The 25,678-nt window shown below is 54.4% G+C and overlaps 1 protein-coding gene across 1 annotated transcript; it reads left to right on the plus strand.

The window, feature by feature from the left end:
* Nucleotides 1-16,616: 16,616 nt before the first annotated feature.
* ZC3H12A (zinc finger CCCH-type containing 12A) lies at nucleotides 16,617-25,554 on the plus strand. The gene is made up of 6 exons (XM_074563190.1): nucleotides 16,617-16,738; nucleotides 16,882-17,412; nucleotides 20,600-20,739; nucleotides 21,518-21,752; nucleotides 22,312-22,418; nucleotides 22,523-25,554. The coding sequence occupies exons 2-6, from the start codon at nucleotides 16,925-16,927 to the stop codon at nucleotides 23,545-23,547; spliced, it is 1,995 nt and encodes a 664-aa protein (XP_074419291.1). The 5' UTR covers nucleotides 16,617-16,738; nucleotides 16,882-16,924; the 3' UTR covers nucleotides 23,548-25,554.
* Nucleotides 25,555-25,678: the final 124 nt, after the last annotated feature.

Here is a 25,678-nt window from a genome sequence, read left to right on the forward strand (position 1 = left end):
GTGTGTGCTGCTTTTCTAATAACAATGCGAGCCATATGGTGCCTCCAGCTCTGGGACCGCAGCCATGGGGTAACAGATGCAAAATGGCCCAAGACAATAGATTTAAAAGTTTGCCTTCTCACTTTTGAGGAGTTCGAAGAGCTACCAAACACAACAACATGAAATATTCAGCAAATTAAACATGGCTGGAGTACATAAAGTCCAGCCCTTCTGGAAATGATTTCTTCTGGGGACCCTTTCTAGGACACTTTGGAGGCACAGCTCCAGAAACCACCTCTGCAGGATGCCGAGCAACGGGGGCTGCCCAAGAGCGGCGAAAAGCTCCTTCATGGATCGCCCTGGAGCGGGGCGAGCAGTGAGGTGGCACCCTGGGCTCCTTCCCTTCCCTGGTTTTGAAATGCCCGGATTCTCTCGCCTTTTCCCACCCAGACGCTGGCCTTGCCTACAACACGCAACAGGGCTCTGCAGAGCCCTGCCTTATCCAGGCAGGCAAGTCCCATTTTCCAAGAACTTCCACTGGCTCAAAATAATAGAAACAAGATGAAAAGAAGGCTTTAGGGATAACTCTTCCAGTTCCTGCAAAGAGCAGAGTCAGTAGAGAACAAGTCAAAACAGTTCCCAGCCCATGTCAACACTCGGCGGAGACCTCACCGGAGCTTGGCTGGGCCTCCGGCTCCTGCTGGGATGCTGGTCCCGGCACGCTGGTCCCGGCCCGCGTGGCTCACTCTTGCCTGAGGGAAGGGAGGGGAATTTGGACCCCAGGCCGGCACCTGAGGGCAGCTCTGGAGGGTGCTCTGCTCGGGTTCACTGCGCTCAGTGCACGGCCCGGGCTGTACGGAGCTAATGCTGCTCATTAGAAAAGACATTAAAACACGAGTTACAAATGACTGCGGAGCTCCACAAATGTCACTTCCATCGAACTGTTATTCATTTATTGATTTGTATTAAACAAGTAGATAAATACTTAATCTGAGCAGCAACAGCGCTCTCATCATAGAGTGAATTAGTGTTTAAAGTGCGTCTGGCTCATTAGCAGCCTTGCTGCACTTTGTCACCGTTGCCAGCACTGCCAGCCAAACCTTTTCATTACCAGCGTCCTCGGCCGAGCCCATCAGCCGAGCTCCCCCAGGCTGCGGCGCCGGGCAGAGCTGCAGCGCGGCCACTTCTCCCGGCAGCGCCAGCACGGAGGGTCCGGGGGGCACAAAGGCTGGGGGGGACACACACGCAGCCCCCCTGGCCCCACAGCCAGCAGGGAACGCTGCCAGGCCATGGCCCGCCGTTCGGGGCAGATGCGGAGGGGTTTGGGGGCCGGGGCTAGCCCTGCCTCCCCCGGCGCTGCCATCGGGCTGGTCACCCTCAGCCCCACGCTGGGTTTTCCCAGCTCTGCCGCCACACGCGCTAGTTATCAGCTGCTGCTGCAGGGCTGGTGGCTTCCACCAGACAGTGGTGGCTGGTCGCCGCTCCTGCCCAAAGCCGCGCGGCAGTCGTTGCTCCCGAGAGCCAGAAAACGAGAGCGGGAGCAGCCCGACGAGCCGCGGCCATGCTGGCGCTTCAGCCAGTGAGAAACGCTCAGACCTACAACTTTTTATATTTAAATGATTCGAGAGTCGAGCAAGTTCAGGAGGTGAAGTTGAAACTCCCTCGTGTCCCCCAAACTCTCTTCTTTTGCGTGTCTTTCCCTCAACTCTCAGCAGCACGATGGCAAAAGCTCCTTGTCACCCACCACAGACCTGGGAAACTCTGGGTGCACGTGGCCTCATGGGGGTCTCTGCCCCCCATTTTACATTTGGCATGCCGCAAAATTACCTATCTTACGGTTGCTTCATATTTAGCCCCAGGTTGCCAGTTTATATATAAACAAAGTTATTTTTAAACCCCCTGAGGCCAAGGCACACATTCTTTCAACATTTTTCCTTAAGGAGATAAAATCTTTTTTCTCAGTGTTTTTCAAATACCATGAAATTCAAATCAATAACTTGAAAATGAAATTGCCCTCGAACTGATTAGAAACAAAAATTAACGTGACCAGACTGCTTCGGCTGAAGGTGGGAGCAGGGCACTCATAACTGGCCTTTGAAATATTGCCCTGGCCCTTCGTCAGTAATTAGCTGTGACAAAGACAAGACGCCAATAGAAGGAAAGGGCCGGGTCGCAGCCTTCTTGCTTCGTTTTGTTTTGCAGCTTCTCCTCTCCCCAAGTCCCTGGACGGATTTATGGCCCCTCACCACAGCGGGGCATCTCCACCGGGGGCTGCGTGGGGACGGGACACCGGGACGGCAGCACCCACTTCCCCTGCGTCACCTCCCTGCTTGTGCCCTCCCGCCCCACCACGGCGCGGCCTGTGCCCCCGTGTCACCCAGGGGCCACCCCGTCTCCCGGCGTGCATGCGGGGAGTGGGGTTGTGGCCGTATGGGGGTCGCATTTGCTCGCCCAGGCCACGGGCATCCCCTCGGCAGCGGGTCCTTGTAGGAAGGAAGCCCGGGATGCACCTTTCTGTGGGCTCTTCGGAGACGGAGCAGAGGCACCTGGGCAGGGAGCTGCCGGGACAGGGCTTCCACGCTTCTGCCTGCGCGAACCCACCCCTGCGCCCGGGCACAGCGGGCACAGAGCCAGGCGGTTTGGGCCGGGTGGGTGTCAGTCCCCCACCTGCAATGGAAGCCCCGGGGCCAGCCAGCCCAGGGAGGCTGTGCCGGGGTGCTGGTGCTGCCTGGCTCCCCTGCAGCGGCTCTGCAGACGGATGCCCCGAGCGCCCCGAGCCGCTCCCCTACTGCCCCCCCGCTGGACCAAACCCCCTGTGGCACTGGGGGCTGGCACTGGGGGCCACTGATGGAGATGGTGTGGGCACGGCTCAGGGCTGGCAGAAAGACCACAGTAAGGAGGCAGGAGAATTGTGAGTAGTTTTAAAAGGTAATTAAGACTTTGGACAACTTTCTCATTACAGGTGGGAACTAATATTGATAGTGTTCTTCCTGGGCTATTCTCCTGTGAAAGGAATTGCTGCAGAAAAGCAACTGAACAGAATATTAAAAAAAAAATCCATTCTCATCATCCCCTTTCACATCCCGTCTCCCTTCCCAGGGCACCTCCTCTCCTCCCTTCACCTATCAACAAACAGTTTGGCTCCAATTACGTAGGCCAAGCGTTAAAGCCAGGAGCTGCGGGAGCAGGGAGATGGATGGGCGGGATGTTCCTCCGCACCCCGGCGTTGTGTCCCGCCACACGGGGCGGGGAACAGTCTGGGCTGATTTACTTTAGATTTGAGCTGGGAGTAAATTGGAAGACATGAATCATCTTGACGCCTACGCTCCTGAGATGGATTACCTGGCTTGGCAGCTTGTTCCTCTCTTTCCACAGGCTTGCTTTTTTGTTCCTGTCAGTGAAAAGTTTCATTTTCCAGACACAGGAGGGTTCCCACTCAATGCCCATGCCCTGGCACGCCTGGGAGCCCCGTGCCGCTCTCCTGATGGTCCCATGGCCAGGCTGGACCTGCAGCTCCAGCGCCCTCGGGCGATTCCTGGCTGCTGCAGCTCTGCGGGGGACGGGCTGGGAGCCGGGGACCCCTCCAAACCCGGGCCTATCGCTCCTAAATAGCTTTGGCTGCAATAGTGCTACGTTAGCTCTGTCGCCCACATCAGCACATCCCTTCCCAAGCTCTTCCTCCTAGGAATCTTGCAAGACGTGGAGCCGAGAGCGGCTCTGTGCAAGGAGAAGCTCCTGCCCGGGGCTGGGCTGCTGCCGCCCCTCGTTGGCAAGTGACTTCCACCTCCTCCCTTGGTCACTCTTGGAAACCAGAGCTGGAAGCGCAGTAAATAACCCTGCTCCACATTTTATTCACCAGATAGAGGGACTCTGTCCCACCGTGATCTCTGCCGTTCCGGCGAAGGGCCGCGCACCTGAGATAAATGCCGGACTCGCTCACTTGCGTGATGCTGCAAGGCAGGACTCAGTGCCTGCGCTGGCCCAGCAGGGCTAAATCCCTGATTAAACACGTCCAGACACCTTGCCACCTTAAAGCACTTCACCCCACAAATTACGTGCAAAGCAGGCCAATAAGCCCCATCCCCGTTTTGCAGTGATTGCAGCAATCAGTCCAACTCTGACTTGCTCCCAGGGACTGTAAATCTTGAACTCTGCAGGCACAGCCCCCAGGTCGATAAGGAGTGATTAGCCTTAATTCCACCTCTTCCCCTCTTTTAAGGCGGTTCATCTGGAGTCCCCCACGGTGACATTGACCGCGCTGCTAATCCCAGCCCTGCGCAGGAGCCGTGCGGCCGCCCGGGCGATGCCGGCAGCATCACTGCCCTCCTGCTCCCGCTCGGCCACGCTCTTCCTCGCCACCTTTGTCTCCTTTTTGTCTCCAGCTTAAATAAATTCTGCTGGGACCCTTCTTTTTTCCACCCCCCGCCTTGGTGGGAGGGGATGTAGAAGCAGAGGGAAATCTGGGGAAGGAGGGAGCATGTTCCTGAAGGCTGTCTGGAGGAGCCTTGCACCTGGAGCTGGTACATTTTGGGAGCCGACCTCTCCCGCAGCATCAGAGCCCTGACTTAGGAGCTTCCCAGCTCTCTCCTGAAGCTGCCATTCCCAGACATTATCCTTGCCATTCCCCAGTGTTTCTGCCTGGTCTGTGGGGCTCTGAAGCCCATCTGAGGAATGTGAGGTAGGATGCAGCTTTGTTTGCATTTATTTTTTTAAGGGGTGGTGAATTTTCGAGAGCAGCCTTTCTTCCTCTCCTCCTCTCCGTCCCTTTCTCCAGCTCCTTTTGAACAAATCATTCCTTTTGCAGAGTCCCGTTGTTTAATTTTGCCGAGTGCTGAGTCTCAACCTCCTGTTAATTGGTTTTGCCCGTCTTTGTGCATTCCGTTAAATGAGAAAATGCCACACATAAAATTTTAATTTTGAAAGCTGCCTTGTTTGTTTTATATTGAAATTACCCATGCCGCTCCGGCCTGCAGAAACAGACGCTTTCTCATTTCATTAAAAACTCTTTGTGATGATAAAAAGCAGCAGAAATGAGATAAAAAGTGGTGTTTCCTTAAAGGCACATGAAAGTGAGAGAGATAAATCCCACGTATTGCAGGGGATGAAATGCAGCGCGAGGCTGCAGCGCGGCGATACGGGGAGGAGGCTGCGCTGGCGGCCGCAGCGCTGCCACAGCTCCTCTCCCAGGAGGGCACGGGCTCTGCCGCCCACCCCTGCGCCGCTCCCGACCCCCTGCCAAGCACCCAGCAGGACACGTGCGTCACGGCCCTGTGTCTCCAGCCGTGTCGCCAGCCCTTGCTGTCCCCTTCCTGGCAAGCAGGAGGGCTGGCGAGGGGAGACCTGTCCCTTTGCCCAGGTGTGAGGGCGCTCGGTGAGCCCTGCCGAGGGCCAGCACCATGAAGCCATCGCCACGAAGCCATCGCCACAGCCTTGTTGGTCCCAAAGCTGCCCTGGTCTTTTACGGGCAAGGGGGAAATCGGTGCCCAAAGCGAGAAGGGTTGTTTGCTGCTCTGCAGGTGGATACGGGGCAGAGGGACCAGCACCCTTCTCTCCAGCCCTGGTCCCCCAGCACCCACAGGCTCCTTAACCAGCTGCTCAGGGAGGACCTTCAGCAGGACCAAAGCCCTCAGCAGTCCCAGCCCTGCCGCTCTCTAAGGGCTGCTGGCCATGGCAATGCTGCCCATTAATTAAACTTTCTGTCATCACCTGCTCTGCTGTCCCTTGCTCTGGAGTAGATGTTCTGATATAAGGAACTGGAGGAGCAGGGGCTGAGGCCACTGGAGGTTCCTGTGCACTGGGAGTTCTTCACTGATCTCTTGGACTTTTAGTGCTCCCATACTTATTCTGCCCAACAGGATCTGGAAAGCAATGCAAATGAAGAACAAACTTCCAGCTTCACAGTTGATTGCGTTGCTTCTTTTTTTTTCTTTTTTTCCTTTTTTTCCTCCATCCCTTAACATCAAAGTGAGTTTTCTTCTTCTGGAGTTTCAATATTCTTTAGCAGTTGCTGAATTGCTCTCCAGCTTTACTGATTTTTTTCCACCCACTGCCATTTTAAAGGTCATTTAATTATTATTACAAAGAATTACAGAAAGATAGAGAATTGTCTAAATGCCTTAAGCTGCAACAGGTTATTAGCACGGATTTATTTTTTTTTTTTTTAATATTTTGTTTAATGGATTAGTGTTTGCGCTTTGTGCTCTGCATAGCTCAGTAGTCTGCCGCATCGGGTGATGCTCGGCGGGCGGCGGGGACACCGGGCAGCTCAGGGCCAGCGCCGGGCTCCGGCGGCAGCAGGACCGGAGAGAGCCCCCCGCCGTCCGCCCCGACCCCCCCCACGCCGTCCGCCCCGTCCCCCCGCCCGCCGCGGGAGGTGCCCGGGGCTGCAACACCGGGTTCGGGCCTCTAGGTGGGAGCCTGGCAGCGCGAATCCGGCGCTGGAGCCCTCCGGCTCCTCCGGAGCATCCCACCCGGAATCCCCCCCGAAGCCCCCGCTGCGGCGGCCGGTTCCCGGGAGCGGCGTCCGGGGAGGGGGGGGGGGGCTGTGGCTGGACATTGGGCTCCCATCGCCTGCCCGCTCCTTTGGCTCCCGGGCGGCATCCTTAGGGAGCGGGACTGGCCGGGCCGGGTTGGAGACATTCTCTCCGGAATCGTCGTCCCGCACCCTGCGCCCCCAGCCCGGGCTGCGGCCACCCCCTACCCAGCCCTGCGCTGGGGGCTCGGGGAGGGCTCCCGCAGGACCAGTTGCCCCCGGATCCGCATGGATCATTGGTTTGGGAGAAGCCCCAAGCACATGGCTGGGACCGCTGTCGAGGCACGATGCCTCCTTAGGCATTTGGCGGAGGAAGGTGGAATGTTCCAAGCGAGAAGTTCGAACAGACCACTGGGGCAATATTGTTAATATTTCTTAAGGAGCTGTTGCATGCACGGGTTTTTCCCGTCGTTTCAACAGCACGCTAATGAGCAGAGTCACTGCTAAAGCAAACCTAAATGTAAGCCGAAAGCCAGTCTGCTACTTTCATGAAAACATGTTTTCTACCAAAATGCAGTTATCGCTGGTAAACAGCCAACTTCCCACCCCTCGCAGAAACACTGTGCCGAGATCAGGAAGGAAGAGCGGGATGTGCTGCTGTCAAGTCTGCAAACAGGCAGGATAGCAAACCGGGACCTGGGAGAGGCACTCCGGATTTATCTTCCGCTCTAAGCAGTCGGAAGTTGCTGGTATTCACTGTACAGAGAATTCAAGTTTAAAAACCAAAGGAAATATTTCCATTTCTGCACGGAAGATCAGACAGACAAGCCCAGAAATGCAACACGCATTTATCAGCATGGCTGGAAGAGGGCATTAACCAGACCTCAGCCTCTCAATAACCTACTCTCTGTGTCATATCGTCCTTTTCATCCCAAGTGCTCATTCCACAAAGCTGGGGATAGTCAATCAGGAAGTTTGGATTAACTTGTAAAACCTAGTTCAGTCCTCTAGGTGGAAGGCTGAGAAAACAAACCCAGTTTTTAGAAAAGGGGTAGTTTGTCCCAAAGAGCAAAACTAAAAGCGCAATCACTTCTTTGCCCTCTTTACTTGATGTCAGATGTGAATCAGGCATGTGGGTTGGGAGGACGTTGTCGAAGGCTTGCGAGGGCTTAACTGAAATAGTCTGACAAACAGCCCTCAGATCCCACACGCTGTTCCTGAATATTGTGTCTCTTCTGCTCCGGCTGCTGTTTTGCAATAAAAGCATCATTCCTTTTGTACGCTGTTGTGTAAAAGTGGAAAGACAGGCTGGGGCCTGGCCGCACTCTGCCGCTGCGGAACATCAGCAGGAGGGAACGGAGCGGGGCCGGGGCTGGGCAGCGCAGGAGGTGGGGGGCCCCGAGCAGCGGCAGCAGCATCCCGCGCGTGGTGCCGTGCCGGGGGAGCTCCCCGCGCCCCGGATGCTACAGAAACCCGCAGGTCCCCGGGGCTGCGCCGGGCTTGGGCTGCTGCAGCTCGGCACCAGCGCGACACTCCTCGCGCTGGGGAAATCCCCAGCCAAAGGTAGCGAAAGCACGGTCTTGCCTCACGGAGACGGGCTGCTCTAACAGCAGCGTAAGTGGAGGGAGAGGCCAGCCCTGTTTGCACTTTTGCATTGTGTGCATTGCACAACTGCTGCGAGGTGTGTGAAACGTGGAGCTTTCCTCCCACACCGGGCACCTCGGCCCTTTGTCCGCGCTCGTGGCCGCACGCCAAACCTTGGGAAGGAGCTTTGCCACTGGTCCGTGGGCCAGTTAAAACCCTCTCTATGGTCAGCCTGAGCAGGTAGGAAAGAACCTGGCGGCCCCTGCCTGCCGGCTGCCACGCTGACACAGCCTGAGTCATATCATATCGGCAAACGGAGCGGCTGCCACTGACATCATGGGAGGCGCGAGGGGAGAGCTCGGCAGTCTGTTTGTCTTTCTGCCCCCGTGACACACATCCGTCTCGTGGGAGGACTTCGAGGCAGCCAGGGCTGTCCCACATTGCGCAGGCAGGCAGGCAGCGGCACAGCCCCCATGGCAACGCGCGGCCCCCGTGTCTGGGGTCCGCGCTGACCCCACCGTCCTGGAGAAGGAGGAAATGAGAGTTTCCCGGCGGGCAATGTGTGCTCAGCTCGGTGCCTGTGGAGCCAGGACTTCCCACTCCGTGCAGCTTTAACAGGAGCCCGGGGGTCACGATGAGCCCACTTAGCACAAGAGGTCCCAAAGCTGCTGTTGAGGAGTTAAACCCTTGGGTTTGTAGACTTCAGCAGGTCGTAAGGGAAGGACTGGAGATGTCCTTCCCCGACCTCCTGGGTGCCCAAAGCAGACGCTCCAGCCTGGGAACATCTGGAAGTTATTCCCAGAAGGACAGTTTTCTTCCCTGTAACTCTCCCGCTGCACAGCGGCACCACCAGTGCGTGGAGCAGTTTGGGACTGGGTGCTCTCGGCTGGGGGAGCTGAGGGCCGGGCTGGGGTGGCCGGCTGTCCCTCCGCTGCTCCCTCCTGCTGCGGGCACCGTGGGCGGCCAGGTGAGAGCACGTCCCCATGGCGCAGGGAGACGTTCCTGCTCTCAGGGCTGGAAACGCAACAGCAAGCCACAGGGCAGACAGCGCGGGGATGTGTGTCCCTTTGCTCGGGAAGCATTTGGCACTTCTGGTTTTTTGCTACGTGTCTCCATTCATCCCGGAGACGTGCCTACAATGACTAACAGCTCTGAGCCATGACACTGCACTGTCTCAGTGCCTCTCTGTGAAGCCAGCCTTGGTGACCCGGCTCGCTCCCGGCCCACGTGCTGAGCTGGGGCCCGATGTCACCACGCGCTCCCCGCTGGAGGCATGCGATGGACACGCTGCCATGAGGCTGCGAGTGGGCACCGGGGCTCTGCCTCAGGACCTGCAGGGACCTCAGCCCTGGGCGGTTTGGAAGGTTTGTCCTCTGCCCCGACACGTGCAGGGCACAGGGAAAGAGCGAGGGGCATCCCCAGGCAGCTCTTCCGGGAGCTGTGCCGTCTCCCTCTGCCTGCCCAGCGCGGAGGCACGGTGAGCTCCACATCTCCTGCCCTGGGCCAGGTCTGCCCTGGGGGATCCGCTGCCCCTGGAGGGGAAGAGCAGGAGAGGTCCCGGCACTGCTGCCCGGCGCTCGAAGGTCCTGGACGTGCTCTGCTTTCAGCTCCTTAGAGCAAGAACTGCCTGCTTCCCAGATGGATGTGGCTTCTCAAGACGTGTTTGCTCAGCAACAGGCATAAATCCTCTGCTCTTCACATTGCTCTGGGTGGGATAAAATATCCTGTGACTGTCTATTTAAACGTCTTATGTTAATACCATGAAATGTTTGTTCAACTTACAATATTCTTTTAGCTCTGAAGTAGTAAGTGCTCCCAGGCATGTCAGAGTACAGCAAATCCGTGGCTACAGATGCTGCATCTGAACAAAACTCGGGCTGAGCAGGCAGGGATGTTTCTGGAGAAGGGGACAGCTGATATTTTCCGGCAGAGGGGGAGTGACTGGGAAGGGCTTAGCAAAACGGTAAATAGCTGCTGTCACAGGCACTTGCGTAACTGCTTGGTTTTCCCCATCATTTGTTGGTTGAGTCTGTTGCTTCTCTCTGCTTTTGACTCTGCTGGGCAAACTCAAGGTTACCCAGTAAGCCAGGAGCGCCGCTTCGGAAAGGAGAGGGTACTACCTAATTGCAAAAGCTCTGAGTACTTCTGTTAAACACTCTGCTGGGACGAGGTGATCACAGCAGGGAGGAATCATCCCAATATTCAGTCACTGATGCACCTGGGGCAGGGGCAGTGGGACCGATCCTCCCTGGCTGTGGAGCAGGGATGTGGGGGAATCGCTTCCCCAGGCCCAGGCAAGCCCTTTCCTTGCTGCCAGGATGGTCCGCGACGGGGTTTCTTGGGATCTCTCCTGACAGCAGCCATGGTTTGTCAGTGGGCAGGTTTACCTTTCACTGAAGGCTTCAGGAGATGCACGCTGGGCTGCACAGCCCTGGTCGGGGACAGATGGGGACAGGCTTACAGGAAGGACGGGGAGGGACTCTGGATCGGGGAGTGTAATGATAGGACGAGGGGTGACAGTTTCAAACTGAAGGAGGGAAGATTTAGATTGGGTATTAGGAAGAAATTCTTGGCTGTGAGGGTGGTGAGCCCCTGGCCCAGGTTGCCCAGAGAAGCTGTGGCTGCCCCATCCCTGGAGGGGTTCAAGGCCAGGTTGGACGGGGCTTGGAGCAGCCTGGGCTGGTGGGAGGTGTCCCTGCCCAGGGCAGGGGGTGGCACTGGGTGGTCTTCAAGGTCCCTTCCAACCCAAACCATTCTGTGATTCTATGACTCACTTCACGGCTCCCTGGCAGGGTCCCTGCCCCGCCGTCCCCAGCTGGGCAGCCCAGACCCAGTGCTGCACCTGGGACAGCCCAGGCAGTGGTAAGGCTTCTGCTGTCTCTGTTGCTTCAACCCTCAACAATAACAGATTTACAGTCAAAAAGACCTTGAAAGGATGGCACTTTTCCTTGACGGAAGCACAAGAGAAAAAAAAACAGTCAGGGTGTGCCCGATCCATCTGTCACTGGGGAAATAAGCCCATCCTTCTAAACTTAATGCCATCATTCACTAAAACCAAAGGTAGAGATCAAGGCTGCTTACTCGGAGTAGTACCTAAGGCCGTGTCTAGCCAGATGCACGGGCAGCCGCAGTGACAGCCAACTAAATGACTCTGGCGCAGTCCCTCGGGAGCGTGTGCTCTCCTCCAGAGCAAGCCATCACCTCCAAAACTGGGTACGCTGCAAGGAACCCTCGGGCTACGCAGGGACTAAGTTACTCTGCAGAGTGCTTACGAGGATCTCCTTAGAAGCCAGGAAATAAGTTCCACGAGAACATATTTCAGAGAAAAGACAGCCTATTTGTCTGCAGCTGCAAAGGAATCCCATACTTGTGGATGAAGACGGCGCTGAGAAGACAGCTAGCAATGTGACGAGTACTGTGGGCATATGGGCTCAGAACGCGAGTCAGTAAGTTCTGCAAATCCTTGTTTAGCTTCTCCCCTAGCCCTCCCTTGCTATGTTTTGCTTTTTCCTGAGAAGACTTGAGCTACTTTTCCTCCTCTTGCATCCCCGTGGCACGTAGCAGCAGGGCTGGGAGGCCGGGAGCTCTCTCCCGATGCGTGTGCACAGGAGCACGAGGGGAGTGACCTTCCCACCGCTGCCTCCGCTGGACGCGCTTCCCAACGTGTCGCCTGATGGGTTCTCACTCTGGCAACCAGCGATGCTGCTGCTATCAGTGACGTCTTTATTGAGGCAAGCAAGGGAAGCAGATGGTGTCTCAGTCAGCATCTCCATAAACGCGAGTGGTTGCGGCTATAAAAGCCAACTGCTCTGGAGGGATGTTGCTAAGCTTTCCTTCCAGCATTACTGCTCGGCTTTCCTCCTGAGGCACGGTGACCCTCTTCCAAAGAGAGGGCATAAATCATCACTTGTTTTTGCCTTTAATTCCTGGATGTGCTGAGTACTGCACAATAAATTATACTGCTCACTGTAAAAGAAAATTCAGATGCAGCTCTGCCAGCCTTTTGAAACCCCGTGTTGCAGGTGATGGGAGGATTCAGTTAATCATCCTGATATTGCCCACATCGCCCAGGGGCACGCTGGTAAATGCGGTGAGATGAGCCATTAGGTCACTCGGCAGATGAGCGGGGGATTTGGGAGCACACAGACCCCAAGGCAGCCAGCCCCGTCCCCTCCCAGGGAGGCCACAGCCCCGAGCTCAGGCTCTGAGCAGGTACAGGTGTACCTCACCGCTCGGGGCTTGTCTACACAGGACTCTTAAGAAAGTTAAATTGAAGTAACTAAATCCAAAGTGGATTAAAGAGCATTAAAATTCTGCACGAAACTCTCATTCAGAATTAAAGCGGCCTTAATTCAGTTTAATTTACTCCCAAATGCTACTAAATAAGGCCATTTAAATTGTCCTCAATTAGCATAAGTGGTCCCATATAGGCATTTAGACATGCGGTTTAATTAGCCCATTTTTAAAAGCGAGATCCTCCTTGAGCTTCCGCGGGTAGGCAAGCCAGGTCCGCGGCCACTCTGCTGACACGGCTGCTGATTGAGGCTGGTTAGCCAGAATTCGGTAGCGTTAGCATCAAGGAACTGGCACGAGACCAGCTTCTTCCCCGCCAGCAGATAATAAGATCCTTGAATGACACCTATTTTGACTGCGTTAAATGTACGAGTGGGAGATGAAAGGCTTTGCCAGAGGACGAGCTCTTCCTTTAAAATTGGGGACAAGGGAGTGGTAATCCCTAGAAAAATCCCTAGAAAAATGTGATGTCAGGGTTTTACAAGACTTGCTCATGAGCAAGGACCCAGACTGGAGAAAAGCTTACGCTGAGTCAGCGGAGACCTGGAAGGAGACGGATGACTGGGAAGGACTGAGCCCATCCCCGAGATGGGGCTCCCACTATCACAGACTGTCACCTGTCACCCCCACTGTCACCACTGCCCCAGATGCTTTTGTTGTTTTTTTGCTTTCTAGAAGCCCCGATTCAGAAAGAAAACCCTTCAGCAGGAGGAGACACGCTGCTGGCTGCCCCTGACCCCCCTCCTGTCGCGGCTGGGCACATGTTGGGGTCCAGCGTCTGGCCTCGCCTGCCCTCCCCCTCGCGCTCACAAGTTCCTCCTCAGGAAGGCCCCGTGCATGCGTGCGCTGCTGCCGAGGGGATTTCCACCGCTTTCCTGTGGGCGCAGCCATGTCGCAGCGGGGACGAGCACCACTCGGCAGCCCGGCAGTGCCAGCAGACAGCCCGGCCTGACGCAGAGAGGGGATGATGCGACTGCTGGCACGGCGCTGCCTCCTGCTCAGCCCCACCGCCCCCCAGCCCAGCCCCCCCAGCGATGCCCCGCCGGGCATCCCAGACCAAGGACTGGGACTGTGTCCCCTGGCATGCCATCCAACCCCATCCCGCTCCAGGGACCAGGACTGTGTTCCCCAGCATGCCATTCAACCCCATCCCGCTCCAGGGACCAGGACTGTGTCCCCCGGCATGCCATCCAACCCCATCCCATCCCAGGGACTGGGACTGTGTCCCCTGGCATGCCATCCAACCCCAGCCCAGCTCGGCAGAAGGAAAAGTCCGAGGGCTGTGAGCTGGGGGCTGGACCTCTGGTGCACAGCACAAGATCTAAGCACTGCAAGATGTCTGTCCCAAAACAAAGTGGTGTTTGTTGGCACCTGGACGTGGAAGCAGAGCAGGCAAGCTCGGAAAGCCCTTCTGCAAAATGCCATCGAGGTGCTCAGTGCCCCTTCCGAAAGCCATGCAATGGTTATTGCCATGTTTCTGCTAGACCTGGTGCTAGTAAGGCTCCTCTGAACACTGGTCCCTTCCCTCCCCTCAGCCCGGTTCCCTGTTGTGCAGCTCCTCCGGCATTTCCCACTCCGGGACAACTCACCGCTCCACATTCCACGGCAGCGGGCTGCTGCGGCCATGGTTTTCTGCAGGGTGCTGGTCCCTGGGCAGTGGCTTTACCGAGGTCCTGGGGAACAGGACACCCTGGTGAGCAGAGAGGAGCAGAGCCCTCCGGGCGTCTGTGGAGGAAGCGGGATGGCAGCTGGGTCCGGGAAGGCACCGGGAAGATGGCACAGCACAGTGTGTGGTCCAGGGACAGCAGGGCAGAGGTGTGACTGTCCCTGAAGACACGCCAGGCTTTTTTTGCACAAGGAATTTAGCCGCAATACCTCCTCCTCGGTGCTGTGGAGCAGAGCGGGTCAATACACTTTCAAATCATCAATTAAGTGAGAGCTGGTTTCTTGCTTTGGACGAGAGAAGCCGTGCCGGCGGGCAGAGGCAGCAGCGTGGGACAGCTCTGCTCCTCCAGCCCCTCTCCCTGCGCAGGGGACCCTTCGTCTGCCTCCAGGGAGAAACATCTCCTGCCTCGTAGGGGTAGCGAAGGGCCTCGGTGCATCCCTGCTCCTGGCGGAGGCTTTGCTCTGGAAACCTTCATACCTTCAGAAGCTGCAGCCTCCCCAACAGCCCTCACCATGCTGAACAACTGACGCACTCTCTCTTCAAAGCAGTTTGCAAATGTGAAAAAAAAAAATAAAAAAAAATCAAAAGTAACCACTGGGAGCTGTGGGGTGTGGCCAGCATCTGACCCCTTTTGACTTTTAGGGTGGAGAAGCCAACAGCCCCTCTCTATCCCGGCTGCTCTCTTTACCAAATCAGAGCCGGCTGCGTGCAGTTGCTGTCGCTGCTTTGCATAAATCAGAAGCTCCAGCTTTGTGGCTCTTACTTGGGGTATTTCCTATAAAAAGCACATCTGTGGCCATACTTTTCGGTGCAATAGACTTTAGCCTGGAAGCAAAAGCACACAAACAATGCTAAATTCATGCTGACTGGAGTAGATTCCAAGGGAAAGAAGAGTTGGGAAAGCACCTACTTAACTACTGACTAAGGATATTATCTCTGATCTGAATCTAGCATGTGTGTGTGTGTTACTGTTGAGTACACAGTGCGGTTTCAGACATGGCCAGAGACAAGAAAAAATGATTGTTTCAGGGTAACCACAAGGAAGACGAATGCAAATGTATTCCTGTAACTGGGAGAGTTCCCTCTCTCTTAAGTCGGGCTCTGGCACATGGCCTCAGGGAAGCAAATTTGCAACTACCTTCATTAAATTGTTTAGGAATGATTAATCAGAAGTCAGAGATGTAAAATTTTTGCACGTTGTGAAATGTTAGTTGAGTTGCTGCAGTTGCGTACAGTCTGTGAGGGTGGCTTTAGCCAATAGTCAGGGGACAGGCACCGGTGTTTGACAGATGCTTCCTGCCAGCTCTTATCTCCTCCAAAAGCCGGGGTGATAAGCCTCCACCGGCTGAATCACAGCCACCTGCATCACGCTGGGACCAAAGTGGTGCAAGAGACGTGTGTCAGCAGCTCCAGGCTCCTGCGCGGTGCATGCCCGGCGTGCAGCCGGTGTGGGCACCCTCCAGCTGGTTACCGCCAGCACAGAATGGGCCACCACGGCAGGAGACACTGCACCCCTGACCACGTGCTGCCGTGCCCACCCTTCAGGTGACTTCAGTGTCACCGTGTGCCGTGTCCAAGCACCGGCTGCTGGAAGCACAGCTCACACAGAACATAAAAAAATACAGAGCGCCGAAGCTTGTGGCTGTGCATTCACACCTTCCTTCTGCCAGAAGCCACCTACAGCCTAGGCCTGGATTGAACGGCAGCGGTGCGTTCTCAGTGACGACACAGTGGCCGCAGGATTGTCCCCGCGCCTGGCAGAGCCCACCGTCCCCTGCCCACTGTCCCGTTTCAGCTGGCGGGGCTCCAGCTGGGCGCTGCCTGCGCCGGGGCCGCAGCCGTGGCTCCCCGACCGCTCTTAGGCAAAGCCCGGTCCCTGACACGGTGAGGGGACGCAGGTCGGTACCACCTTGACCTGCACGGGTCAGGAGACGTCCCCTCCCTCAAGGAGCACCGAGCACCCGCTTCGGAGCTCTGGGACCCCGTCGGATTTGACACCCACCTCTGACGGAGGGGGAAGTGAAAAAAGGGCCAGGACTGGAGTTTTAATGTTTTTAACCTCAGAGTAACAGCAGCCAAGGACAAGCTGGAAAACCCCCTGAGGAACCAGCTGCTCTTCCGCATCGGCCGCTTTGATCCGGGCTTTGCCTGCCTTTGCTAACCGGGGGTTCGGGCGTCCCGGCCGGGCTGGGGAGCCGCTCACCAGCCGGGGGGAGCAGGGGCTGTCCCGGGGGGGCCGGGAGCGGGGTGCGTGTGTGTGTGGGGGGGGGAGCATTTCCCTAACGAGCAGCTTGTCGGGGCAAATCTGCCCGCGTTGCAACACGATTTGCATAAACCCCAGGTGTTTGCAGCAGGGACCTGCCTCTACATCTGCCGGGGTTATTCCGCATCGGCGGGGCTGGACGGGGACCAAAGGGAACCTGGAGGGGGGCGGAAGGGGTCCCGGTCCCCCTCGACTCCGCGGGCACAGCGGGGCAGGCCGGCGGCAGGGCCCCAGGCGAAGCCGCACGCTGGGGCCGGGCTGGGCCGGGCCGGGCCGGGCCGGGCCGCGTCGCCTCCCCGCCCCGGGGCCGCGGCCGGGCGGGGCGCGGGGCGGACCGGGAAGCGGCTGCCGCTCCGCCCCCGCCCGCTCTGCCCTTCCGCCTTGGCGCGGCGCTGCCCGAGCACCGGTATAAAGCGGCGGCCGCCGCCCGGCCCGCTCCGGCCCCATGGAGACGCAGCGGCGGCCTGTCGGCGGCAGGCCGGTAAGAAGGGGGGCGGGCGGGCGGGTGGACGGCTCCGGGGCGGGGGACCCGGCCCGACACGCGGCGGCCGGGCCCCGCGGAGGCCGGGCCGGGAGCGCGGAGGGGGGCCGGGGCCCGCTCTAACGCCCGTTCTTGGCCCTCAGGTCCGGGGCGTGAGCGGAGGCCGGGAGTCCCCCGCGGGGAGCCATGAGCGCGGGCAGTCTCTCCGCCTTGCCGGGCTGGCCTGAGGCGCTGCCGGCCGCCAGCCCGCCGGCGTCCCGGCTCGGAGAGAGGATGAGCGGCAGAGAGCCGAGCGAGAGCCGCGGCCCCGGCGGCCTGCCCGGCGCCGAGCCGCCCGAGGAGGCGGGGAGCCCCGGGCGGGAGCCCTGCGACCCCGCCGAGATGCAGCTGAAGGTGGACTTCTTCCGCAAGCTGGGCTACTCCTCCGGGGAGATCCACGTCGTGCTGCAGAAGCTGGGCCTCAACGCCGACACCAACACGGTGCTGGGGGAGCTGGTGAAGCACGGCCCGGCCGAGCGGGAGGGCGGCGAGGCCCCCCCGGAGACCAAGGAGGCCCCGCTGGTCCCCCGGGGGGGTGCCGCCAACAAGAGCCCCGCACCCCCGCCGGCCCCGGAGGAGACGGAGAGCGAGAACCTGAAGCCCATCGTTATCGATGGCAGCAATGTGGCCATGAGGTGCGTTGGGGGGTTCTGGGGGGGCGCGGCGGGCCGGCGGTGGCCCGGTGAGGTGGTCATCTCTATCGATGGGGCGTGCCGAGCGCTGAGAGCTCAGGGCCTGAAAAACTCGGGGGGTTTCTCACTGCAAACAGCCACGGCTGCGTGCCCTGGTAGCGGCTGGTAATATTTTCCAAGGCACTTCAGCAGTTTGCACGGCTCTCGGGAGGATGAGCATCGCGTTTGCAGATGCAGTCTGCCCGGGTGGCCTCTGCTAGCCCAGAGCCAGTGGTCACAGGGCTCTGACAGGAGCAGGCGTGCTTCCTGGAAACAGAGACATTTCCTTCTATTTTCTAGCTGATGAGGAGGATAACTGAAGGTACATTGTCCTCTTACCTAATGGCTTTATGTAAGTTTCTGTAGCAGGAAGTTGCTCAATAAATAATTACAGATTTAATTAGAGAAGGCTTTGTAATATGGACCTGTCTCCTGTATTGGAGACTAGCCTTCAAACTGTGACTCCTGTATTTTGGTTGAATTTCCGCGCAGTGTAGAGAATGGATGAGGTGTCGAAGGAGCACTCCAGCCTGTCGTGTCACCAGGGCCAGGCTGTGGCGCACCCCCAGCATCTTGGGTGTCCTGGTGGCATGGATCTCGTCGGGCGCTGCGGCCAGAGGCAGCCTGCGCGGGAGTGCAGGAGCCCTAATATCCACGGAGCACCCGGAGTCTCTCGGCTGGATATTTATTGTCCTGATATCCCTATTTCCACCTTGGCTTTTCTCCCCCATGCTGGCAAGTGTTGCCTGCCCCCAGTGCTGCACTCCCTACATGGCGGGGGGACACCACACCTGGGCCCTGTTAATGCACCAGGGTTATGAATTGGGCTCTGTCGTTGCAGTTCAAAAGCAAGCCTCCTTCACTGTGTTTTAGCTTAATAGGTCTTGTAGTGTATGTTTGTGTACATGGACTTTTTTTTTTTTTACAAAAAATAAGCCTGAGTGCACACAGAGCCTGCTGTGTGTGTTACCGTAGATTTTTGCCTAAGGTGAAAGTGCTGTGTGGAGATTTGTTTGCAGGTGTGGTTTTCTTTAAGCTGTGGCTGACAATTCTGAGAAGAGGACTGAGAAAAGATGGGGTACAGTCTGCTGTGTGACTGACAAACAGAGCTGCCGAGTCCCGAGGCAAATACGGAATTCTGGTGGCAATAGAGCAGGGTTGGCAAGTAAGATTTGACCTGGGTGTCCGCAGGAGAGCACAGTCCTGTTCCCGTGGCTCTCCAGTGCCTGGGCAGTCACTGGAGGAAAATGGCCCATTGTGAGACCTGGGCTGATAAGTGTGGCTCTTGCGGTGAAGTTTACCTTAGATAAGTGCTCGGGCTGAAACAACAGACTTGGTTGTGTTTTTTGAATGAGGAGGCTCTTGCCTGAGAAAGTTATCCCAAAAAGCCCAGGAGAGATCATAGCAAATGTGACTCAGGGCAGGCCAGGCGGTAATAACGCTGCCGATAGGACAGAGTTTGACATGAGAAAAGCAGTCTGGCTTTTTTTAAGCAATTTGCTAGAAGGGGAATTCCATTCTGAAACTTCCTGTATTGATGGTGTGATGTTCCCTGCTGATTCATTTGCAGTGTGTACAGCGGCCTCCCTGCACAGCTCTTGACAAACACATGCAAATCATAGTGGAAATTAGCTTTTACTTCCTTCTAAGGGAATTTTTTCTTGGCTGCTGCCAAATCAGATCGGCCCAATTAGCTACCTTCTGCAGACCTGAGATTGGTAGAGGGACTCAAAAAAAAAAAAAATCCTCTCTTTTTCTCATTTATCTCTAGAAGACTATAGTGACCTGTGTCTGGCTATCTATAGCAAAACTGGTCTGGCATCGGAGAAAATTTTTAGAGCACTTTTCTCTTTAATGTTAATGTCAGTCTTTCTGTAATTTAGGATTTTTAATGAAGATGTGTTAGGTGTCTCTCTAGGTGTTAGCTTTGGTTTTAAATGTATGGTTCTTATAGAATAATTATTTTGGTCCAACTCTTCCATTTATTAATAGCTTCAGAGGCAGGTGAGGACAAGAGAAATAAGGTTTATTCCTGGTGGTGCAGCTGTACTCCAGTCGTAGCGCTCCGTAGCAGTGCCTCTGCTGGGATGCCAGCTCCCTACAGAGGCGTTTGTTGGCGTTCCCAGTGGTGGGGGGAGTTGGAATGCTGTTCGTTCCCAGTGGTGGGAGGAGTCGGAATGCTGTTCAAGTCTAGATGGGAAGAGTAAGACTTTGGGGCAGGGGTAGTGCACGGGTGGGGAGAATCTTGCTGCATTATGAGACCAGTTATCTCCAGTACAGTACATCTTACTGGAGTGTCATCCTGAAATGTAGGCTATTAGATCCCTGGAATGACAAATCGGGCTGCAATACAGAAACGTTGAAAGCTTGCCAGAACCATTATCAACAGAAGAGACGATTACACTGTAAATACTGGCAATTGTAAAACAGGAGTGGTAGTTTCCTCTTAGAAGTTCTGGAAACTTATTGATATGACCTAATGAATAACTAAGCAGCAGCGTTTTGCATTGGTATGTTGCTTCTGATGCTGTTGTCAGATGTTGCTTTTGAACTGACAAGTGCTGTTAAGACATTCGGCACTGATCCTGTTAACAGGAGATGTTGTTATTTGGTGCAAATAGTGCATTTGTAACTGACTTTTGGGGCCATAATATAATTAAGAAGTGTCTTTCTGCAGTGCTGATGTCCTTGAGGGCATAAAATGTCTTGTTTTCCTTAACTTCACAAGGAAAACACCTAGTGAGGGTGCAGTTTACACGGGCAGAGGCTAGCCACTGGTGCTAGCTGGCAGAAGAGGACAAAGGGTGTTCAAGATCACGTTGTACTCAGAGCTAAAAATAAAAATCTGGAGTCCAGAGTTGAAGTAAAGGCTGAGTTACAGAGGAGCTGCAACAGTTATGGCTGCCTTCTCCCTCCCCCTGTGGATTTGGGTATTTATTGGTATACTGAGGTGCTAAAAGCAACAGTAATTCTGTAAATATCTTAGCGTGGCTATTTACACGAGACGAGCTATGAGTACTGATTTTGCTACTGTAGACCCTTCTTCACTAAAGGTTGTCTGAATTCCTGGATCCACTTGCGTAGGGTATTGCCTGACTAGTCTGTACATAACCTGAATATTGAAATCCTTAATTTTTCTTCTTTGATGCAGCCATGGAAATAAGGAAGTGTTCTCCTGCCGAGGTATCCTTCTGGCTGTCCAGTGGTTTTGGGACAGGGGACACAAGGATATTACGGTCTTTGTGCCATCTTGGAGAAAGGAGCAGCCACGACCAGATGTACTCATAACAGGTGTGGAAATATGAAAACCAAAAGTAGCTTTTTAGGCTTAACGCTTTGTCACTTAATGAGCTTGCAAAGTTGTGGCTAGTTAGTGATTAACTTATGAATGGAAGATCTGAGTCGCAGGAGATCCAGTAAGCTGAGCTGACCAGTGAGAATTAGTCATTAACTTGTCCCCTAAGCAAGTTCTTGCCTGGATCAGCTGGAATAATTCAAAGAACAAAGAATGTAATACTACTCTGCTTTCTAACTTCTTGTCTTTTATTACTTGCATTTTTTTTCCTCTTTCAGGGACACATTTTCATGCTATGTATTTGACTGTAGCCTGTTTGATGCTGTAAACTGTATAGAATTTCTGTATGCTAAAAGTTAAAGCTCGATGGGAGTTTAGTCATAATTACTTAAATTGAGGGAGTTTGCTCTGAACTTGCAAATAGCTGAGATTTCTGAGTAACGCTGCTGAGAAGCCTATGCATGTGGTATGGCACTACAAAAGAGACTGGCCTGCCAGTCTGAAACGCGAATGGCACATGCGAAGGATTATGTGGCTGGGACTTGCTGTATTATGGCAGCCTCTGAGTGTTCTCGGGTGCCATGCAGGCACCAGGGCTAGGAATCCACCTCTGACAGCCTGATGAATGGTATACGAAAAGAGATGAGAATATAGGCTGGGCTGTGGAGAGATGAAATGACTGTACATGAATTTTGTTGTTTATTTATAATGTTACTTGACCTGTGCAAAGGCCTTTGGGCTGTGTAAGTATGTTCACGGTTGTGTTTGTTCTAGACCAGTACATTCTCCGTGACCTTGAAAAGAAGAAAATTCTGGTCTTCACTCCTTCCAGGCGGGTTGGAGGCAAGCGTGTTGTCTGTTATGATGATAGATTCATTGTGAAACTGGCACATGAGTCGGATGGCATTGTGGTTTCTAATGATACTTATCGGGACCTGCAGAACGAGCGTCCTGAGTGGAAGAAGTTCATTGAGGAGCGTCTACTGATGTACTCCTTTGTTAACGACAAGTACGTTCCCATTCTTTCTTTGCTTTTTAAAAAGATCTGCGTGAGCATGCTGTCTTGTTTTATTGAAGCAATGGCGAGTGATGCATGAAAAGAGCAAAATGCTGGGACAGACTGGGGAAAAAGAAAATCCTGTAGAGATATTTTTTTGATAGAAGGAAATGTGGTGGGAAGAACCGCCCAACTGCAGTGATGTACAAAGGCATAAGGAATTGGAGTCATCTTAATAGCTGTTCATGGTTTGGAGCTAGGAGTTCTGCTGTAGTGGAGTTCCTAGGAGAGCTCCAGGACTTGATTTCCTCACAGGGCGATCATTAGCAGGCCCAGCAGCAAATGCTAGTTCTGGTCAGCAACCGAGCACAAAACCTCTTCTGGGCCTAAAGTGAAGCGCTCCATGCCAGTCTTTGCTAGGTGATGGGAGAGTTGTCACTGCAGGGAAATGGGAGAGCTTTTTAGGGCTCAGATAGCTTTTAACCTTCAGTGAAATGGGAAACTTCTAGATGAAATGAAAGCCTGACCCAAGAAAGTGAACTGCTGCTGATTGAGATACATTTTTCTTTAGGTTTATGCCTCCAGATGATCCCTTAGGGCGACATGGCCCCAGCCTGGATAACTTTCTCAGAAAGAAACCTGTTGTGCCAGAACACAAGAAACAACAGTGCCCTTATGGTAAGACCTGCCTTCTAAATGTGAAGACTGAGGTGTCTGTGAAGCGTAATTCATGCGTTTCATCAAATTCAGCTGCTCATTCCATGCTCTGCCTTTCCTTGCAGGGAAGAAATGCACTTATGGAATTAAGTGTAAATTCTACCACCCTGAAAGGATCAATCAGCCCCAGCGCTCATTAGCTGACGAACTCCGAGCCAATGCAAGGTTGTCTCCTACCAGAAGTACCAGTGCCAAGGAGGAGAAAAAAGGCAAAAGAGGTTCCCAGGCAGAGTTCTTGTGCTCTGTGCCCACAGAGAGTGATAAAAGCTCTTTGCAGAAGGTCTCTGCAGAAAGGAAAAGCTTGACCCACAAAGCAAAGCCTGGCGACGTTCCGCTTCAGGTCAAAGGCGGTGTGTCTGGCAGTGTGCCCCCTAACAGTGGGAACCACAGGGCCTCTGACAGGTACCAGCAGCCTCACATGGACTCTCTGTCTTATATATCTCAGGAGCATCTCGACTCAGGCATTGGGTCTCTGGAGAACCAACTGTCTGACATGTGGCCTTACAGATGTACCAGTCACTGTGATCATTCCCATGCCGATCAGGTGGCAGTCTGCACCTGCGGTAGGCAGAGACCTGTCTACCCACATTCTCCCAGCTTAGAGCAAAATGGTCTGGTCTCTTACAAGCATGGTTCCCATAAGTCTTCTTCCTCTGGTGCTAGCTTCTTGCAGTATAGCCCTGAGATATCTCACTCAGGACCTCCTCACTCTTTCTCAGGCTATGGAGTACCTGTACACCCAGCTAATGCTGGCCAGTACAGTCTGCCCAATGACTATAACACCCCTCCACCCCATTCTCGCGAGTACTGGTCTGAACCATACCAGATGCCGTCTCCTCAAGTGAGATCTCCGAGCGTGCGAGATCCTCGTTCGGTACAGAGAGCCCCAGGGCCGGCATATGGGGACTCCTGCCAGTGGGCTGTCTCTGACCAGTTTGCAGAGGAGCGGGCCAATGTGCACGTCAAGCTGTGTGGCATATTCCATCCCCATTTAGTTGATGCTGTGATGAGCCGTTTCCCTCAGCTGCTGGATCCCCAAAGGCTTGCTGCAGAGATACTAACGTACAAGTCTCAGAACCCGGGTATATGAGGCCGATGCCGAGGGCAGCCAGGCATGTGAAGAGCTGGAGGGACAGTGTTTGCACTCTGTAGCTGCTGTAGATGCCTTCTGAGCGCTCCTCCTTATTCCTTGGAAGTACCAGGCTCCGACTGGGGGCTGGATACCAGATGTGGTATGCTCACAGCAAATTCTGGTCTAGACATGAGCGTGCTCCTCTTGGAGAGGTGAGAGCACCCTAGGGTCCCGTCTTCCCCCGGGGCTGTTGAAGAAGCTTTGGGTGATGCACAGGAGCCGAGGCTGCAGCTTCAGAGCAGGGTTTTTCCTTTGGGTTGTGTGGCGAGTCAGGCACATCCTAAATTCCTGCAGTTTGGAACCAAAAGTGGCCTGACTCCTCCCATTAGCTGCAGCTTTGAGGTGGCTGAGTGTATTACTAGGCATGGGGGGGGGAGGGAGGACTCAGGGGGGCTTGTAAAGATAAGGGGGCACTGCCTTTGCAGTGTGTGAGGCTTATTTGTGAAGACTGGAATGCATTGTCGAGCCTGTTCTTAGCTCTTAACTAAGCCTCTTTACTAAATCCTACTATGCAGATCTGTGGAAAACGTTGGGTTATAAATCTAGTATGAAGCTAGGTTTAGCTGACTTTAATTTGGTTCGATTGGTGCACCACTTTAACGATGCTTTCCACACCCCTCCTGCTTGCCTTACCTTCCCGAGGTGAGGTGACTCTCCAGCAGGTACCACAAGTGCTTCGCAAGCAGCGCGGCTCCCAGAAAGAAGAGGAGCCAGGAGTGCAATCCTTCCGTGGGGTGAGAGGCCTGACGCTGCCCCACAGCTACATGCCAGTCGTGTGTCTGGCATTTGCTGAAAAACGCAGTTGTCGGGACGCGTGGGTGACCACGCTGTTGATGCTGCTCTACAACATTGACCTTGGCCGGTAACCCGGCTTGGGCTATCTCTGTGCAACGCCGGCAGGGAGGATTTATGATGTCGTGCCTTGAGTCTTCAGACAGCAATAGTTCTGAGCGTTTGGTAAAACAGCCGTAGTCCCGTCTGGACTGCTGCCAGTCCGGGTCCTGAGGATTCCTTCGTATTTTTCTCTGTAAAGCCCTTGCTTCATCTTCTTTCTTACTAATGTTTTCCTGTCCCCTTCAGATCTGTCAAACTATAGCAGCATCCAAAAACATAGAATAAGTCTTATTTGGTAAGGCTGTTCCCCTTTCGTTCCCTCTTACTCTGCAAGACGTTTTTTACTGTAGATACTGTAACAGATTTTAAATATGCAAAACCAATTGCTGTAGTAATTGGTTCTGGTCCTGGAATTTCATTGTGCTTAGAATGCAAAGATGTTTCTTGCACTTGCAGGCCAGAAGCAGTTGATTTGTTGATACACATTGTATCTGGGTTTTTTGTTATGGGTTTGTCTTTGTTTTTTTTAAATACATCCATCTTGTGGTTAAACCAAGGTCCTTGAGTGGTGAATTGTGAAGGGGAGAGAGAGGAGTCCAGCTGTTTCCGAGAACGGTTTTGTCTCTCGCTGTTCTCCCCTCTGACTGTCCGAGGCCTGACCTACCCAGACTGGCACCATGTGCCATACAAACCACAGGGACACAGAAACCTGTATACCTGGTTAATTATGATACATTACAGATTAGTAATGTTTCATGTTAGTAAGCAAAATGCTTCTTAATTTTAAGTAACCTGATACTTTGCATATTTGTAAATTACAGGAAAAAATGGTTTTTAATGTTATTGTCCAGCAGCTTGCTGCTTGATGCTGGTTTTAATTAGTACTATTCTCGACTCAGCCATTGTGTTACTTGGCGCGGTGGTTTTTGTTTTTCTGGTGGAATGCTGATGTATGCTGCTTCTCTTGCAATCAGAAGACTAACATTTTATACTCACAAGCTGACATTTTACTGAACTTTTCTGTATCGTTATGCAGTATATAGTTTATGTACTGAATGGAGGCAGCCGTGTGAAAGCCATGGCAAAGTAAGAACTTGTGTTATATAAATAAAAACTGCTGAGTTGAATTACTTGGGCTCTGGTGGCTTTTTGGAAGACCATTCAATGTTTTGGCTGGCTTGCCAGGAAAGTCAGAGGAATGGTCCTTCTTCCCTGGGGTTCCTCTCCAATCCGAGCTCTCCGTACGCAGTCCAAC

This window comes from Larus michahellis, chromosome 19 (genome assembly GCF_964199755.1).
Source record: "Larus michahellis chromosome 19, bLarMic1.1, whole genome shotgun sequence".
Taxonomy (NCBI): domain Eukaryota; kingdom Metazoa; phylum Chordata; class Aves; order Charadriiformes; family Laridae; genus Larus; species Larus michahellis.

What these genes read in the sequence shown, in the direction of transcription:
- ZC3H12A (XM_074563190.1), top strand. Translation starts at nt 16,925, where the DNA reads ATGAGCGCGGGCAGTCTCTCCGCCTTGCCGGGCTGGCCTGAGGCGCTG. An exon ending in GGCAGCAATGTGGCCATGAG is followed by an intron (nt 17,413 to 20,599) that starts GTGCGTTGGGGG and finishes TCTTTGATGCAG; the next exon opens with CCATGGAAATAAGGAAGTGT. An exon ending in GAAACAACAGTGCCCTTATG is followed by an intron (nt 22,419 to 22,522) that starts GTAAGACCTGCC and finishes CTTTCCTTGCAG; the next exon opens with GGAAGAAATGCACTTATGGA.